The 17,993-nt window shown below is 48.6% G+C and overlaps 1 protein-coding gene across 1 annotated transcript; it reads left to right on the plus strand.

The window, feature by feature from the left end:
- The first annotated feature begins 1,076 nt into the window (after positions 1–1,076).
- TMEM161A (transmembrane protein 161A) lies at positions 1,077–15,918 on the plus strand. The gene is made up of 12 exons (XM_081895670.1): positions 1,077–1,406; positions 3,120–3,223; positions 5,033–5,113; positions 5,340–5,437; positions 6,832–6,988; positions 8,908–9,059; positions 9,955–10,015; positions 11,291–11,434; positions 11,559–11,672; positions 13,002–13,176; positions 13,581–13,677; positions 15,259–15,918. Exons 1-12 carry the CDS (start codon positions 1,404–1,406, stop codon positions 15,534–15,536), a joined length of 1,464 nt encoding a protein of 487 aa, XP_081751796.1. The 5' UTR covers positions 1,077–1,403; the 3' UTR covers positions 15,537–15,918.
- Positions 15,919–17,993: the final 2,075 nt, after the last annotated feature.

The following is a 17,993-nucleotide window of genomic DNA, read 5'->3' on the forward strand; positions in this document are numbered from 1 at the left end:
GGATGGCGCCTTGTAGCCTCCTTCTGGCAACTCCTTCAGCCCAGCTGGTGCCCAAAGTCTTGCTCTGCTTTCCTTTGGACCCCTTCAGTGAGGCCAAGAGGGGGGTCTTGTCACCCGGGCAGCCCAGGACCCCCAGACCCACGGCCCAGGCTTGCTCCCCCGGGGAGGTCACTTGGGTGCTGCTGACGCAGCAAAAGCAACGCCGGAGGCAGCAGTTACAAGTTCACAGAATCATAGCATTGTGGAGTCGGAAGGGACCCCAAGTGTCATCTAGTCCAACCCCGCGCAATGCAGGGGTTACAGACCTCTGCAGCCGCAGTCGGTGCTCTGATTCCCCAGCGATTTGCCTTCACCTCCGGAGGTGACAGACGGGTGCCAACAACTGGGGGAAGGAGAACACATCCGTCCTGCCTAGTAGCCCCTGAATTCGTGAAAAACCCCACAGATTTGTGCAATCCTCTTTTAAGGACATCCACACTGGCTGCAAAAGGGCGCGTGGGATTTACAGGGAAGGGAAAACCTTGTGATTTTTTGCAGAGGAAGACACAAGATTTACCCACCCGGGAAGAATGGCAGATGAAGGTGATGGACTATATGGAACTGGCGGAAATGACTGGCAGAATCCGAGACCAGGGAGAAGAGTCGGTAGAAGAAGGCTGGAAGAAATTTAAAGACTATCTACAGAAACATTGTAAAATTAAGGAATGTTAGAAGGATGCTGGAATGAAGTCATGTGGTTTTAGAAGTAATGTTATAAAGGAGTATGTAAAAATGGGTTGTCAACAGGTGAGAATGTAAAGGTACAATACATTAAGATAAATGATTAAGATAAAAACAAAGATGGAAAGGATTTGCTGAATTAACTAACTGAACTAGAATACTGTACAAAAAAGGGAGGTGTGAGGAGGTCAAGGAAACAAGTAAATGAAAGATAAGTTATGGAAAAATTGATTTGTTTTTTTTCAGTTTTCTGTAATTTTTTGTTTTGTTATCTTTTTCTTACTTTTGTAACTTTTTGAAATTTTAATAAATATTACTTTTTTAAAAATGATTTTTTGCAGAGGAAAACGTGCAAAAAAAAAAATTCCCTCTCCGTTCCATCTTAAAGAACCTCGGCTGGGAAAAGGAAACTACAAGCCCCGAAATGCAACGCGCTTGGCAGGCGCCTGAAAACCGGAAACAGGTGGGGGATGGCAAAAATCCCCGCCTCCCTTCAAACCTTTTTATTTTTATTTTGCTTTGTCATTGGCTGGCTGGCTGGCAATCAACTGGAAGTGCCGCTTGTGATTGGCTGGGGGGTCTCACTCCTTCTTTGGTCTGCAGGATCAGAAGTGCAGGGAAACTTGCCTGCCTTGCCTGGCTCTTAATTTGGGGCTGTTTTTGGCTCGGGATCCTAAAAGAAAATGGTAAGTTTTTTTTACAAAAATTGCAAGAATGCATTGTTGGGTGTTTGTGGACTTAGGGGCCTGGAGCTGGGCTGCGGGGCAGGTGGGTTTGCTTTCTGCATGAGAGAGAAGGTTTGCATGCTTGCCAAGGTCCCAGGACCACAGAACCCTAGAGTTGGAAGGGGACCCCCAAAGGACATCCATTCCAACCCCCCCGTAATGCAGGAATCTCAGTTCAAGCAGCCAGGATGGAGGGCCAGCCAACCTCTGCTTACAAACTCCCAAGGAAGGAGAGTCCTCCAGCTCCCAAGGAAGACCGTTCCAATGTGGGAATCTCCTTCCTTGAAATTTGAATCCCGTGTCCAGGCCACACAGCCGGCCGCCAGCTCCACTTCCTGCCCTTAAAATAGAAAGTGAGTCAATATCTCTGCACTAACCTTACATGGGGTCTATGTTTACGGTACAGTAATAGTAATAGTAATAGTAATAGTAATTTATTATTTGTACCCCGCCCATCTGGCTGAGTTTCCCCAGCCACTCTGGGCGGCTTCCAACAGAATATTAAAATACAATAGTCTGTCAAACATTAAAAGCCTTCAGATGTCTTCTAAAAGTCTGGTAGTTGTTGTTCTCTTTGACATCGGATGGGAGGGCGTTCCACAGGGTGGGTGCCACCACCGAAAAGGCCCTCTGCCTGGTTCCCTGTTAACTTGGCTTCTCGCAGTGAGGGAACCGCCAGAAGGCCCTTGGTGCTGGATCTCAGTGTCCGGGCTGAACGATGGGGGTGGAGACACTCCTTCAGATATACTGGACCGAGGCCGTTTAGGGCTTTAAAGGTCAGCACCAACAGAGAGGTGCGAAGTGTAGGATTTGGGGTGGAGGGTGGGGTGGAGGACGAACGTCGAGGTGGATCCGAAAAGTGGGATGAGAAATTCACTACCTGCTTCTAGAACGGAACGCAGGATCCCTGCTGGATCAGCCCAACTGCAGAGTTGGAAGGGACCCTGAGGGTCATCCAGACCAACCCCCAGCAGTGCAAGAATAGGCAGCTGTCCCATGTGGGGAGCGAAGCTGCAACCTTGGTGTGCCCCTATTTTCAAGGGGCAGTCTCAAATTTGCAGGAGCCATTCCAGTTTCTGATTTGATCCCGGGATGTCCCACTTTTCCTTAGGATGTTGCTCTTTATGTCGGAAAAATGTTGAAGGGAATATAATAGTAATAATGATGATGATGATGATGTTATTTATAACCCTCCCCCTGCAATCTGGCTGGGTTTCCACAGCCTCTCTGGATAGCTTCAGTGCCATGCTCTAACCAACTAAGCTATCTGACTTATCACCATCTTCTTCTTTTTTTAATAATAATTTTTATTGAGTTTTCCATATTTATCATAATCACATTTTGTTACATAAATCTATAGCCTAAAACATTGCTCAGACAGAGCATCGAGACCTCCTTCCCTCCCTCTTTCTGACTTCTGAACATCTTTACTAAATTCTTAGCATTTCTATAACCCCTTTTTAACCTTCTATCTTCTTTTTACATTTCACCTCATTATATGTAAATCAGTTCCTTATATTCACATTACAAAACTAAGCTATCTGACTTATCATCATCATCATCATTGAATGGGACGTCCCTATTTTCATTGGAGAAACGTTGGAGGGGATAATGATGATGATAAATAGAACTTTGATGAGAATAACAGATTCTTCCTCTGCTTCTGCCCCACAGGCGGTGATGGGGGTGCAGCTCGTGGTCTCCCTGCTGGTGGCCAGCATCATGCAGAAGATGGCCCCTCACTGGTCCTTCGCCCGGTGGATCCTCTGCAACGGAAGGTACCAGAAATCCCCTTTTTCCCAGGGCTGGGGATGGCAGGGAGGTTCCTCAGGAGTGCAGCAAGAGGTCAAAATTTGCTTATTATTTTTGGACCATGGATGGAAGCAAAAGGAACTTGGGGGCTCCCACATTCGGCCTTGGGACCCACCTACCCCCCAAATTATCCATTTGTCCACAATTCCACCTGCAGAAAAACGCCATTGAATTTATTCCCTGTTTATTTGGCATTCATACCAGATTTGCTGGTTCGGTTAGGCTGTGGCCACGTTCGTGCCAGACCTTTAAAAAGTTATGATCCCGCTTTAAAACCTGCAGGGCTTCCAAATAATTCTGGGAGCTGTAGTTTGTTAGGGTGCGATTCCCCTTGTGAAGCTACAGTTCCCAACATCGTTTAGCGATCCGTCCTTCTTCCCAGGGAACTCTGGGAATTGTAGGCTCACATCCGCACCCTGCCTTTAAAGCGTCATGATATCACTTTGGACAACTGTGGCAGTGCAATCCCCCCGCAATGAATCCTGGGAGCTGTAGTTTCAATTGATCAATCAATTGATTGATCAACCTTTATTGGCATACATAGAGGACAAGTTGGGAGCTGTAGTTTGTGAAGGGTGCCGAGAGTTGTTAGGGAACCCCACTTTCCCCTCCAGTTTTAACTCTCAATCCCTTTCCCCAGGGAGCTCTGGGAACTGTAGTTCTGCAAAAGAGAATAGGGGGCCTCTTCACAGTGCCCAGCACCCCAAACAAACTACAGCTCCCTGGAGTCTTTCCCCTCTCAGCACTAGTATTCCCAGAGCTCCCTGGGAAGGGAGATGAGCTGCTAAACTGGTCCGGGAATTGTAGTTCTCAGAGGGGAAAAGTGGGGACCTCCTCACAACACCCAGTGCCTTTGAACTACAGTTCCCCAGGAAGCCATGGCTGTTTAAAGTGGCGCCAAAAGTGATTTAAGTTTTTATTATAAACAATAAAATTATTATAAATAATACAATTATTATTATTAACCCTGTATTGGGAAGTTTTTAACATTTGACATTTTTTTTAATATTTTGCTGGAAGCCGCCCAGAGTGGCTGGGGAAACCCAACCAGATGGGTGGGGTATAAATATGATGATGATTAAGATAGGGTGCAGATGTGGCCTATGTTTTCCTCAGGAGCAGAACCAATGAAATTAATGGAGCCATGCCAGCCCTTGCCCATCTTTTTCTCCAATATTTTATTTTCAATTATTCTGATAACAATAATTTTCATATGCTTACATATGCAAATCCAAATTTGCATTGATTGACTTCCCCACCCCCACCCCTGTTTTCCATTTTTTCTCCTTTTATTTTCCTTCTTATAATTCTTATAATTATTTTTCACATCATAATTGTGCCTTCAGTTCACAATCCTGCTCGTGTTTCCCCATTTTTACAGTGCTCTTTAAAGTAATCTACAAAAATTTTCCATTCATGATTAAATTCTTCTTCATCTTGGTGCCTGATCTTCACGGTGAGTTTTGCCATTTTGGCCTAGTCTATCCCCTTAGTCCTCCATTCTTCTTTCGTTGGCACATTCTCTTCTTTCCACTTTTGGGCAAGTCACATTTTGGCAGCTGCGGTTGCATATATAAATTGTCTCTTTTGTTTCTTTGACACTTCATCTCCTAATATTCCTAGTAAAAAAAGCCTCTGTTTTTTTAACAAACGTATTTTTGAACATTTTTTCATTTCATTATATATCATTTCCCACCCATCCCAATGGGACTCCTCTTGAGTTGCGCTCAGCCCAGTGTCTGTTTGGTGAGCCCTTTCCCCTCTTCTTCCGCCAGCCTGCGCCGGTTCAAACACCCCTCGGAAGAGGAGCTGCTCGCCCTGGCGGGGAAGCCCAGGCCAAAGGGGAAGAGGGAGCGGTGAGTAGAGTTGACGTGAGGGCGGCCATCTTGTCCGTCTGGGGGGCAGAGGGAGCTGGTGTCCGGTGATGGGGAAGGAACCACGAATCTCCACCCGGAGACACCCGGGAAAGGCGTGGGGGCAACTTAGATCCATCTTTGCCCCCTGGCGCCATCTTTGGACCACACAGCTCCCTCTGGCTCCCTCTGGCACAAACCGACTGACGTTTGTCTGTCTATCTGACAGGAAGATCAACGGCGTCATGGAGGAAAAGCCTTCCTCTGTCCCCCGGGATATTGACCTTCGCTTGGACAGCAGCCCCATCACCGCCGTGGACGCTCTGGGTAAATGCGCTGAGGCTGGATCCCCTAAGCTCCCTCCCTTTGGCAGAAATGGGGGGCTGCCTATCCTCCCCTCCCCAAATAGCTTTGCGTTCAGGGAGGACTGAGGTGGTCTGGTCCCCTCAGGGACACCCCAAGCCTTTCTTCCTGAGATGGTTTTAGCTTTTGTTTGTCAGAGCCAAGTTTCTAGTCCCTTTGGCTGGCGGAGAGCATTGTGCCCAATTTTCCCTGAAGCAAGCAAGTTTCCTGCCGCTTGCCATAGGCTTCCCAGTGAGTCATGGGGATCACAGATGGCATTTGTGTATTATTCGTATTAGGTACTTGTTTATATATCGCTTACATGCCAAAGGAGTTTCTAAGCAGTTTAATGATGATGGTGATATTTATATGCCACCTATCTGACTGCAGACCAGGGTTCAAATTCCCCCCCCCCCTTTGCCAGGAAGCTTACAGGTTTATAATAAAAATAATAATTCATACCCTGCCCATCTGACTGGGTTGCCCCAGCCACTCTGGGCGGCTCCCAACAAAACAGAGTGTAAATGCCCTCCCATCAGATGTCAAGGAAATAAACAACTATCTGACTTTTAGAAGACAGCTGAAGACAGCCTATACAGTCATACCTCGGCTTGAAGGTGCTTCAGATTGAGTGCTTTCAGGTTGTGCTCCGCGGCCACCCAGAAGTGACAGAATGCGATACTTCTGGGTTTTGCCACTCGCACATGCGCAGATGGTCAAAATGACGTCATGGGCATGCGCGGAAGCGGCAAATCGTGACCCACGCAGATACGGGTTGCGTTCGCTTCTGGATGCGAACGGGGCTCCGGAACAGATCCCGTTCATATCCAGAGGTACCACCGTATAGGGAGGTTTTTAATGTTTGATGTCTTAATTGTGTTTTATTTTGTTGGAAGCCACCCAGAGTGGGCAGGGTATTGTTATTATTATACACTGAAAATCTTCAGTGGCGCAGAATTTGGCAGCCAGGTTGCACACCGGGGTTAAGGCAGTTTGAGCTTATTGCACCGATCCTGGCCCGACTGCACTGACTGCCAATTAGTTTCCGGGTCCAATTCAACACTAAGCTGGATGGCTCTAGATAAGGCAGGCTCCACAGTTCCTTGTCAAATCAATCATTTATTTGGAATATAGCTCAGTCGGCAAGCCGTGAGACTCTGAATCTCAGAGTAGTGGGTTTGAGCCCCACGTTGTGCAAAAATATTCCTGCATTTCAGGGGGTTGGGCTAGATGACCCTCAGGGTCCCCTCCTACCCATTCTTGACCATTCCACAAGGCCTGGAAATTTGCTTCTTCTTTTTGGAAGAGGCTTTTGGGTGCAGCTGGTCAGGCTCAGGAGGCAATAAGAGCATCTTCCTGTCTCTCCTCTCTCCACTTAGTGCTGTGCTATTTCCTGGAATATCAGTGGTACGTGGACTTTGCAGCGTACGCCACCGGGATCTACGTCTTCACCGAAGGCTACTACTGCCTGGTTGACCCCCGGAAGGAAGCCAACATTGGGATCCTCTGGTGCTTGCTGGCCGTCATCTTCTCCGTGTATCCTTTGGCCCCGAAGACGCCGTTCGCGGCCACCAACTTGGGACGGCTTTAAAAGAGGATTGGGCCAATTGAGGAACTCCTTGAGATTCCTGCATTGCAAGGGGGTTGGACTAGATGACCGCTGGGTCCATTCCAACTCTAAACTGGAAGAGGGCTCTCAAGGGCAGATGGGGCCCAGAGTGGCTGGGGGAGCCTAGTCAGATGGGCAGGGTGTCATCATCGGAGGAGGAGAGTTGCCCTTGTGCGTGGATCCTGCTTGTGGCCTTCCCCTTCGGGCACCCTGGCCTGATCCAGAAGGCTCCTCTTAGGTTCTCATGACCGCTTCCCATTTCACAAGTGTCTGCATCATGATTTGTAAGTCTGAGAAATTGAGCTTCCATTTAAGAAATGCGCCAAGTTTCCTGGGCAGAGGCCTGGAGTCCTGTGTCCAGTTCTGGGTGCTACAATTGAAGAAGGATGTTGACAAGCTGGAAGGTGGGCAGAGGAGAGCGAATGAGATGGTCAAGGTTCTGGAAACCAAGCCTGATGAGGAACGGTTGAGGGAGCTGGGGATGTTTAGCCTGGGAAAGAGGAGACTGAGGAGAGATAGGAGAGCCATCTCCAAATATCTCAAGGGCTGCCACATGGAAAATGGAGCCAGCTTGTTTTCTCCTGCTCTGGAGGGCAGGACTCGAATTCATGGCTTCAAGTTACAAGAAAGGGGATTCTGACTAAACATCAGGAAGAACTTTCTGACAGTTAAGAGCAGTTCAACTGAGGGATGGAAGGTGGTGGACTCTCCCTGCTTGGAAGTTTTTAAGCATCTGCCCTGGATAGAATCCTAGAGTTGGAAGAGACCCCAAGGGCCATCGAGTCCAACCCCCTGCCAAGCAGGAAACGCCATCAGAGCACTCCTGACATATGGTTGATGCTTTAGTTGAGGTTCCTGCATTGAAGGGGGTTGGACTAGATGACCCTCGGGACCCCTTCCCACCTTGCAGTGTTATGCTACTTTGCTTCTATGATTCTACACCTCAGGATTAAAAAAAAAAAGTTTTAAAGCATTTGAATTTCCAGTTTATAGATCTTGTGGTTGCAAAACAATCCATATTTCTGCAGGAAGTACCAGGAAGCTGAGAGGCAGTGGATTAACCATGAATTCCTCCTCTTCCCAGGGAACTCTGGGAATTGTAGCTTTGGGAGAGGAATGGGTGGGTTGTGTGTCTCCTAACAACTGTCAACCCCGCCCCGAGCAAACTACAGCTCCCAGAATTCTTTGGAGGGGAATGCCATGGTTGTTAAAGCAACATCAGAGAGCTTTTAATTGTATAGAGTCAATTAAGGTGGCTGAAGTGATACTCAGAGTAGACCCAATGGGATTTAGGGACCCGAGTTAGTTGCAGGGAAAGAGGGGTGGATTGATAGAGCACCCTGGGAACTGTAGTTCCGGGAAGGGAACAGTGGGAATGAAATAATCCATAAAGTGAAGCTATTTCAGGATTGTGTCCCAACCAAGAAGAAGTGTCAGACTAAAGGAATGGAAGAATAAGGAACCAAGAAGAAATTTCATCAAGGAACGGGGAAAATTTGTGAAATACTGTATCTGAATAAAAAAAATTGTACACAATTAAGTTCATTGGCAAGATTAAGGTAAAAATCAGGGAGTAACTAATAAGTGGAATAACGTTGGAAATGCAGTGTTAAAAATTAACATTATAAGAAACCTCAAAGGGAGTGAAGGGAAAGGCCTCTTTCTCTCTCTGTATATATACATATATGTGTGTTTATTGGGAAGTTATTCAATTTGTATGTCTAAAATTGGGGGGGGGGGGGAATGTATAGAGACAAATGAATGAATGAATGCAGTGAAACCTTTGTCTTTCTCGGGAGAAGTGATGTTTCCGGCATGTGATCCTTAGCGCAACCCTTCCCTTCAGCAAAATCTTTTTCACGGTGATGACGCATTACTTCCGATCCAAGGAGGGGGGCGAGCGATCGGTCTGCCTGGCCTTTGCTTTCTTCTTCCTCCTGGTCGCCATGCTGGTCCTGGTCGTCCGCGAAGACTACCTTGAATTTGGCCTCGACGCAGGTGAGGGAGCTGGGGGCAAGCTCGCAAAGCAGTGGTTATATATAAAGAATTTTACTTATTTCCTCTAACGTAATCCTCTTCTCGATGTCAGAAGAATGGAAAAATTCACTTTTCTAAGATTTTCTAAAATTCTAAAATTACTTTTAGATACAAAAGGGTTAGAATACCAAATCAGGTTACTAATAATAATAATAATAATTTATTATACCCCGCCTATCTGGCTGGATTTCCCCAGCCACTCTGGGCAGCTACCAACCGAGTATTAAAAACACAATGCAGCATCAAACATTAAAAACTTCCCTAAACAGGGCTGCCTTCAGATGTCTTCTAAAAGTAAGATGGTTGCTTATTGCCTTGACATCTGAAGGGAGGGCATTCCACATACCCTTCGCCCACCACAGTAAAATGTTTGAGGGACTCCTCCAAAGCTGATGGGCATTGCCTTTCAAATAGTGTGTGTGCACCGTGTCATGTGACTGATTATGATGGGCTTAGCTGCAGCTCCCCCCCCCCAAAGTATTTTATTCAAACTGACACCTCTGGCATCGTGCCTGCATTTCCCTAATTTTCATCCCCCCATAACTCAAAAAAGTTAAGACCTAGGAGATTTTTATTCACACCAGTCACTTGGCCTTTGTGAGATAATTCGGTACAGCAATTTTAATGAAAATCTGAGATTGATATATATATATATTTAAAAATGTGATCTTTCGTGGGGCAGGGGAACCTTGAAGAAGATGACCTAGTTCCTGGTTGCGTTGGGCTCCCTGTGAAAATTCAATTGGGGGGGGGGGGAATGTAGGTCTGCCACTGCATTTTGATAAGGCCTCGCTCCTGCCAGCAATCGCGCTGCAGCATTCTCCTGGATTCTCCCCAAACTCTCTTGTCCCCACAGGGCTGAATAGCGTCCAGGACAACTTGGAGGTCTTCCTGAAAGGGCAAGGCTGGGACTGGACGTAAGTGTGTCTCTGAAATCTTAAGCCCTGCCTGGAGTTATTTCTCTTTGTCCACCTCCTGCCCTCAAGTGGAGATCTGATGTCCAAAATGAGGCCACTCCAGGACTGTTTCGGTCAGCTCATGTCAAAAAGGATATTCTAGAGCATGGGTAGGCAAACTAAGGCCTGGGGGCAGGATCGGCCCAATCGCCTTCTAAATCCAGCCTGTACATGGTCCGGGAATCAGCGTCTTTTTACATGAGTAGAATGTGTCCTTTTATTTAAAATGCATCTCTGGGTTATTTGTGGGGCATAGCAATTCGTTCATTATATTTTTTTCAAAATATAGTCCGGCCCCCCACAAGGTCTGAGCGACGGTGGACCCGCCCCCTGCTGAAAAAGTTTGCTAACCCCTGTTCTAGAGTTAGGAAAGGTTGGCCAAAATGAACCAGGCGATTTCCCTACAAGGAAAAGTTGCTGCGTTTGGGACTTTTTAGTTTGCAAAAAAGGCGGGGAAGAGTGTTCCTAAAACCTGTGCTGAATTTTCATTTGACTCAACTGGACAAATCAAGGAAAGCCAAAATCCCACTCTGTTCTGCCTTGGTTAGTCCACACCTGAAATATCGTGTCCAATTCTAGGCACCACAATTTAAGAAGGATGTTGACAAGTTGGAACATGTGCAGAGGAGGGAGACCAAGATGACCAAGGGTCTGGAAACCAGACCATATGAGGAGTGCTTGAAGGAGCTGGGGGTGTTTAGCCTGGAAAAGAGGAGATAGGAGAGCCATCTTCAAATAGCCCAAGGGCTGTCACATGGAAGAGGGAACAAGCTTGTTTTTGCTTGCTCTGAAGGTCAGGACTCGAACCCATGGCTTCAAGTTACAAGAAAGGAGATTCCGACTAAACTTTAGGAAGAACTTTCTGTTGTTAAGAGCTGTTGTTAAGGAAGGACTCTCCTTCCTTGGCGGCTTTTCAGCAGAGGTTGGCATCTGTCCTGGATGCTTTAGTTGAGATTCCTGAATTGCAGGGGGTTGGACTAGATGACCCTCGGAGGTCCTTTCCAACTCCTACAATTCTATGGTTCTCTGGCACCCACCAAACCTCCATGGAGGGAGCATTCCACAAAAGGGGGAGCCACTGCAGAAAAGGTCCTGTTTTTGTGTCAGGGGTTCTTTAGCTGTGATGCCTTGCCTTGCAGGGATGATTCTATGATCTACTGCTCTCTGATTCTGTGACCCAGCGTCTCCAGCAGCCTTAGCCCTTCCCAAAAAACGCCTCCCTCTCTCTTCCCCCAGGGTCCCCGTGACCAAGCTGACCGTCAAGCTCTGCCTGGTGGCCCTCTGCTCGTTCCTCGGCGCCTGCCTGACCTTCCCAGGGCTGCGGCTGGCGCAGACTCACCTGGATGCCCTCAAGATGGCCGCAGACCGGCCGGCGGTCCAGTTGCGTAACGGCTTGCCCCTTCCCTTCCCGAAAGATGGGGGTGGGGGGATAAGGGGCAGGGATGCGGAGGGGGCAGCCTGTGGGGGGCCTGACCCTTCTCTTCCTTGACCCCCAACACGGCAGGCTGCTCCTCCACGCCAGCTTCCTCGCACCCGTGGCCGTCGTGCTGATGTGGGTCAAGCCCATCTCCCGGGACCTCCTGCTCAACGCCCCCATGGGGAAAGAGACCGTCCAAATGTAAGTGCTTCTGCGATCGCCAGGAGGGAGAGGCGGCCCTTCAGAGCTCTCCCTCTGGCCCCTGGAGCTCTCCCTAGGCCACACCCACCCCCCGCTCCTCTCTCTCTGGCAGTATCCTTGAGTGTTCCTTTTTAAAAAAATAATAATAACCCTCATATTTTTCAGTAAGATAAAAAAAGGTTTACAAATTCTAACCTGAACCATAAGTTACTTTATCCCTTGACTTCTTCCCCTTCCATGTTTTCCATATTTAGCCTTGAATGCTGCATATTTTGCCCCAATGCTATTCAATACATTTGATTTAATAATAATAATAATAATAATAATAATTTATTATTATTTATACCTCCCCCCCATCTGGCTGGGTTTCCCTAGCCACTCTAGGAGGCTTCCAACCGAATATCAAAAACAATACAGCGTCAGACATTAAATACTTCCCTGAACAGGGCCGCCTTCAATTTGGCCTACTAGTTCCTCAAGCAGCGAAAGTCCTCAAGGCATTTTCATCATTTTGGTCTCTAATCTTTGCTGTTAATCTTGCTGGTTCCCCCCCATCTCCAAAAGCCATTCCTCCTTTACTGGAAACCTCTCCATCTTTCCATCATGGGGCAGACAGTATTCTTGCTGCTGTCGGTGTTTTACGTAAATAGTCTCACATGCTCCTTTGGAACATCCTCCTCCTTGAATGTTCCTGGCTGGCTGGAAATGTCTTTGTGGACTCTGAAAGGATGGCTCAGCCTTCCCTGCTGGGACCGGGGACCTTTCCCTTGAGCTCCTTGGCAAGAAGTGGGGGGAGAGGTGAAGGTCACAAATGAGCCAAGTAAACTCAACAAGTCAAAGCTTCAAAGCTTCCATTTATCACGGTCACAGACCAGCATTTTAAAAATAGCTAAGATACAATTATGAATTTTTTTAAATTATGTATTCTCTGGTTTTATATGCTGATTTTAAATATGTGGCCGATTTGTTAAAATCAATAAAGACAATTTGGCAAAAAAGGAAAAGGGAAAAAAGGGAAACCGTCATAGAATTGTAGAGTAGGAAGGGACACCGAGGGTCATCTAGCCCAACCCGCTTCAGGGTAGGAATGTATCACCCAACCCACCACCCTGAGCTATGTATATGATGCAGAAGTCTCTCTCTGGTGGAATCTAGGCACGTATAAAAATGCTGTGAAAATGCTTTTATAAAAAAAAACCATTTTGAAAAAAATATATTGAATTTGCCATAGCTCACCATCGCCATCTAGTGTCCTATTTCCATAATGCACTTTACAACACACTTTGCAGTCCTCTGTATGTGTGTGTCTGTTTCTCTTTCTGCCCGCAGCCTTTCCAACGCTTCCTATAATTCAGTGCGCCTCTGGACCGTTGTAGCTCTGTGCCTCCTCCGCCTGGCTGTCGTGCGCTACCACCTGCAGGCCTACCTGAACCTCGCCGAGAGATGGGTGGAGCAGATGAAGAGGGAGGCTGGGAGGATTGCCGTCCTGGAGATCCAGCGGAAGGTGCGGAGGCAGAACGGGGGGGGGGGGGGAGCGGCTCAGGCGTAGGCATGACAAGTTGTGGGACAAGTTGTGACTTACTGAAGGTTCCCCCCACCCCTGTATTACAAGCCAAGGCAATCTCTTCCCTGCTCTGCACTGATAGCCAAAAAGACACAGCATGAAAGAAAAAAGGTATGCAGAGGGAAGAGGAAACGCGAGTGTCGTCTGGCTGGCAGGTGGGACATTTTGCTGCAGCGGCCATAAGTTCCAAACAGAGCATTGGAGGGGCTTGATCCTGGGCAAAATTAAATGTCCTGTTTATTTTTAAGTTCCATTCCTCCAAATGGCAATGTTGCTAAGATGGTGTTTTTGTTCTGTTTTGGAGTTTATTTGTTTTTTACATTATTATTATTATTGAATTACAGATCACCAGAATCTACTGTTACGTGACTGTGGTCAGTTTGCAGTACCTGGCCCCAATCCTGCTCACCTTGCACTGCACGTTCCTCCTCAAAACGCTAGGTAAGTGGTGGCAGGGGGGAGGCCTTCAAGGAGCTGAATGGGGCTGCCCCATAGCTCAATGCCCCCACTTTAGTTTCTACCCAGACACATGCATTTATTATCAAATACTAGCACAGGAATTAGAGACGTGGGTGGCGCTGTGGGTTAAACCACAGAGCCTAGGACTTGCCGATCAGAAGGCCAGCAGTTCAAATCCCTGCGACGGGGTGAGCTCCCGTTGTTCAGTCCCAGCTCCTGCCAACTAGCAGTTCGAAATCACGTCAAAGTGCAAGTAGATAAATAGGTACCACTCCGGCGGGAAGGTAAACGGCGTTTCCGTGCGCTGCTCTGGTTCGCCAGAAGCGGCTTAGTCCTACTGGCCACATGACCCGGAAGCTGTACGCCGGCTCCCTCGGCCAGTAAAATGAGATGAGCGCCGCAACCCCAGAGTCGGCCATGACTGGACCTAATGGTCAGGGGTCCCTTTACCTTTACCTAGCACAGGAATTGGGCTTGGGTGTACATCCATGGATCTGCTGGTGTTTGCTGAACTTTTCCTCCCATCATCCCTGATCGTGGGGTGTGCTTGCTGGATGAAATAGCCCCATCCCCCCACCCGCCCCAATCTCTGGCCTGCAGTGTGCCATGCTGCTGGTTGAGCAGGGAGGGCAACTTTTGTGGCCCTCCAGTCATTGCTAGGCTCCAACTCCCAGCAGCCAGCATGCCCAGTGGTCTGGGATGACGGGCATCCAGATCCCAGCAACATCACGAGGGACCCAGGAGTTCCCCATCTCTACGGGAGAGTGTCAAAAGCAAGCCGGCAGCCAATCACACTATGCATGTTGGAGTGACATCGTTATTCGTAAGACAGGACCTGCACAGACTTGGCTAAACACCAGGCCTAAGGAGCAGAGCAGCTCATCCCTGGTAGGTCTTGCCCCCCATGAAGCAGTTGCTGAGCCTGAAAGTCCCCGTCTCCCTGTGGCTGCCTAAGTCCCCTACTCTCTAGGGTTTTCCCCAAGCAATCGGAGACAGTGCCCCTGCATGCAGCCAACCTCTCCTCCGCACTCTTCATGCCTCTCCTGGTTCTGGGAGACCAGCAGGGAGACCAGCTTGATGCAGCAGGAGCGGGAGACATCCGTGACTCTTCCCCAGCCTGACTCCTCCTCCTTCTGCTTCAGTTTCTTCCTCTGATTCTGGACTGATTCTCTGCCACCAACTCTCTCCACTCACTAAGCCCTGTTACCTCTTTTGCTTCCAACACCTCCTCCTCAGTCTTCTCCCTCTGACCACTCATCATCGTCCCACCACCCCACCCCGGGCTCTGAGCCTTCTCTCTTGGGAGTTCCCCCGTTGGCTCCTCGCGCCATTCTTCTGCCTCCAGCCAGGCTGTTGACGGAGAGACGGTGGAATGCCCCAATCCCAGTGCCCGCTTTTGCCACTCGCCGGGTGACAGCCCGCTTTGCTGTGTGCTGACCCATTGGCCCACTTGCTCGCCTGCACGCAGTTCCTGCTTGCCTGTGGCGACCGGCAAAGGGCTCAAATACTAGGCTGGGTTAGGAGTCCCTTGCCCTGTTTCTGACCTGTGTCTCTCTTTAAAAGGCGACTATTCCTGGGGGCTGTACCCAGAGCCTGCCCTGACCTCACCAGCAGTGGATGTGGTTCGTGCCCCCCAGGCCGCCCCCTCGAACGACGGCGGGACAGAGGACATCCAGGCAGCTGTGGAGCAGATCACGGGGGCCCTGGGGGCTTTCAGCACCGTCTTCACCCCACTTTTCTACCGGGGGCTTCTCTCTTTCTTCACCTGGTGGGTGTCCGCCTGCCAGGTCATCGCCACCCTCTTCGGCCTGTATTTCCACCAGCACCTGGCTGCGTCCTAACTGCAGGCTTTCTGTGGGGAGCGCTCCCTGGACGGGACAAACCAGAAGACCACCCAACCCCTTTGGGGTGGGACTAGAGGGAGAGCAGGCCGTTGCAATCGGTCAGTTCCTCGTCAGGGGGCCGCCAACGTGGTCTTATTGCGCTATGCAGGCAGAGACCTTTTGGGAAAACTCTTCTACTGCCTGCTGCCAATTTTGATGGTCCACAGAGAGTTGGCGGGACTTCTGCAGGAGGATTTTGGCTGCCCCATGGCCGGATCCTGCACTATCCGATCTTTGTGTGTGCTGGGGAGATTTACAACTGTGTTGCAGGCTGCTGATCGGAGAAGTCAGCTGGTTGGGGAATCTTAACTTTCATTAAAAAAAGTTTTTTTAAATGGTATCAAGTTTCCAGACCTTATGGTGGCCCCCAAAGGGCTTAAAATCATCTGTATAGCAAGTTTCTAGATCTCATGGTTGCAAAAGGGATTAAAAGCCTTTGTCTGCTTGGCTGCAGCAGAGAACACGATGCTGGACGAGATGGACATTGGCCTGATATAGCAGACTTTTCTTATACTCCTTTTTTTTATATATAAAAAAATGTGAATTCTTTACTGAAAAATAAAATGCACAAAATTACAAGGACACAGAGTAAGATAAGACACAAAAGAAGACAAAACAAGAAATAGTACCCATGTAGAGAACATGGGGACGCAGGTGGCGCTGTGGGTTAAAGCCTCAGCGCCTAGGACTTGCCGATCGAAAGGTCGGCGGTTCGAATCCCTGCTGCGGGGTGCGCTCCCGCTGCTCGGTCCCAGCGCCTGCCAACCTAGCAGTTCGAAAGCACCTCTGGGTGCAAGTAGATAAATAGGGACCGCTTACCAGCGGGAAGGTAAACGGCGTTTCCGTGTGCGGCTCTGGCTCGCCAGAGCAGCGATGTCACGCTGGCCACGTGACCCGGAAGTGTCTCCGGACAGCGCTGGCCCCTGGCCTCTTAAGTGAGATGGGCGCACAACCCCAGAGTCTGGCAAGACTGGCCCGTACGGGCAGGGGTACCTTTACCTTTACCTTTTAGAGAACAAAATAGAAAAAAGATATTGTGTATATTACAAAAAAGAGGGGGGAAATTGTTATTGTAGTTAACCAGAATGAAATCTAATATGTTATTTATAAGAATGAATTCCAAATATTGTTAAATTTGCCCATGGCAGGTCTACGTTTGTATACAACTTGTTCACATGTAGCGAGTTTGTACATATATTCAATTCTTGCCTTCTTATATTCCGGTTTCTAGATCTTGTGGTTGCCAAAACGTAAGGCCTTAAAAGCAATCCTGTGTCAAGTTCCTAGACCTCATGGTTCCAAAAGAAGCCAGCCTAGTTGCAGGAGGCCCCAGCATCTCCCAGTAGGCCTGGGAGTGGCCTGCCTGAAATTGTGGAAAGCTGCCCATGAGTTTAGGTTAGGTGGACTCAATGATCTGATTCCGGCATTCCTGTATCAAGTTTCTAAACTGCACAGGAAAGGGGGGGGGAGATACTTGAAAAGTATTCATATATCAGAATTCCTGTAAATCTCTTTGCCCACCCCCCAATACTGGCAAAATTGGGATTATGGGCAGAGGCTGGGGGGTGGGGGTGTCCTGCAGAACAAATGATGCAAAACTAAGAGGGGTCTTATGACCACTTTGCATATGACGGCAAAGGTTGTCGTTTGCATCTAGGCTGCAGGATTTCTAGTTTCCAATGCAAATCTGGCCGCAAAAAAAGAGAGTACGTTTTTCTACAAGGCAGAATTTGGGTGTGGGCTCGTTGAGGAAGGGCTGTAGATAATTCCATTCCCTAGAGGGATTGGGGTGTTTTGCCTCTCTTTTTGCAAGATTAAAAAAAACACCTTAAGTCATGGCTTGCCTTCCCTCCTTCCTCTTCCACCCAACTTCAAAGCATTTTGCCTGTCTCTTTCCCGAGAGAAATAAAATGTGTCTTGTTCATTGCAGTGGGCTGGGCTGGATGATCCTTGGGGGTCTCTTTCAACCCTGTTGTTTAGTCATTTAGTCGTGTCCGCCTCTTCCTGACCCCCTGGACCAGAGCACACCAGGCACTTCTGTCTTCCACTGCCGGTTCTATTATTCTCCTTGCTCCTCCAGGGTGCCGATGAGTCAGACCAGAGACCTCACTCTGGGAGCAGCTTTGTAGCCGCTTCAGACACGTCCTCTCTGGGGAACTGCCTGTCTTGTGATATATTCATGGAGGAGCCGGTGTTGTCTCGGACGAGGCCAATTAGGAGGGGAGAGATCCACTCTTTTAAAAATGTATCTGAGCACACAAGCCAGACCTGTTTGGTCCCATTTGTGCAGCAAAACAGTGAGCTGCTCTCCATCCCTCTAGGTTTTGAAGCACAAAGCGCCACCCCACCCCTCTCCAGGCCCCAAATTAAAGGCACCATCTGCCCCGTCTCTCCACTAAGAAGGGACTTTGTGGG

The sequence above is a fragment of the Podarcis melisellensis genome (genome assembly GCF_964234715.1).
Source record: "Podarcis melisellensis genome assembly, chromosome: 18".
NCBI classification, from domain to species: Eukaryota; Metazoa; Chordata; class Lepidosauria; order Squamata; family Lacertidae; genus Podarcis; species Podarcis melisellensis.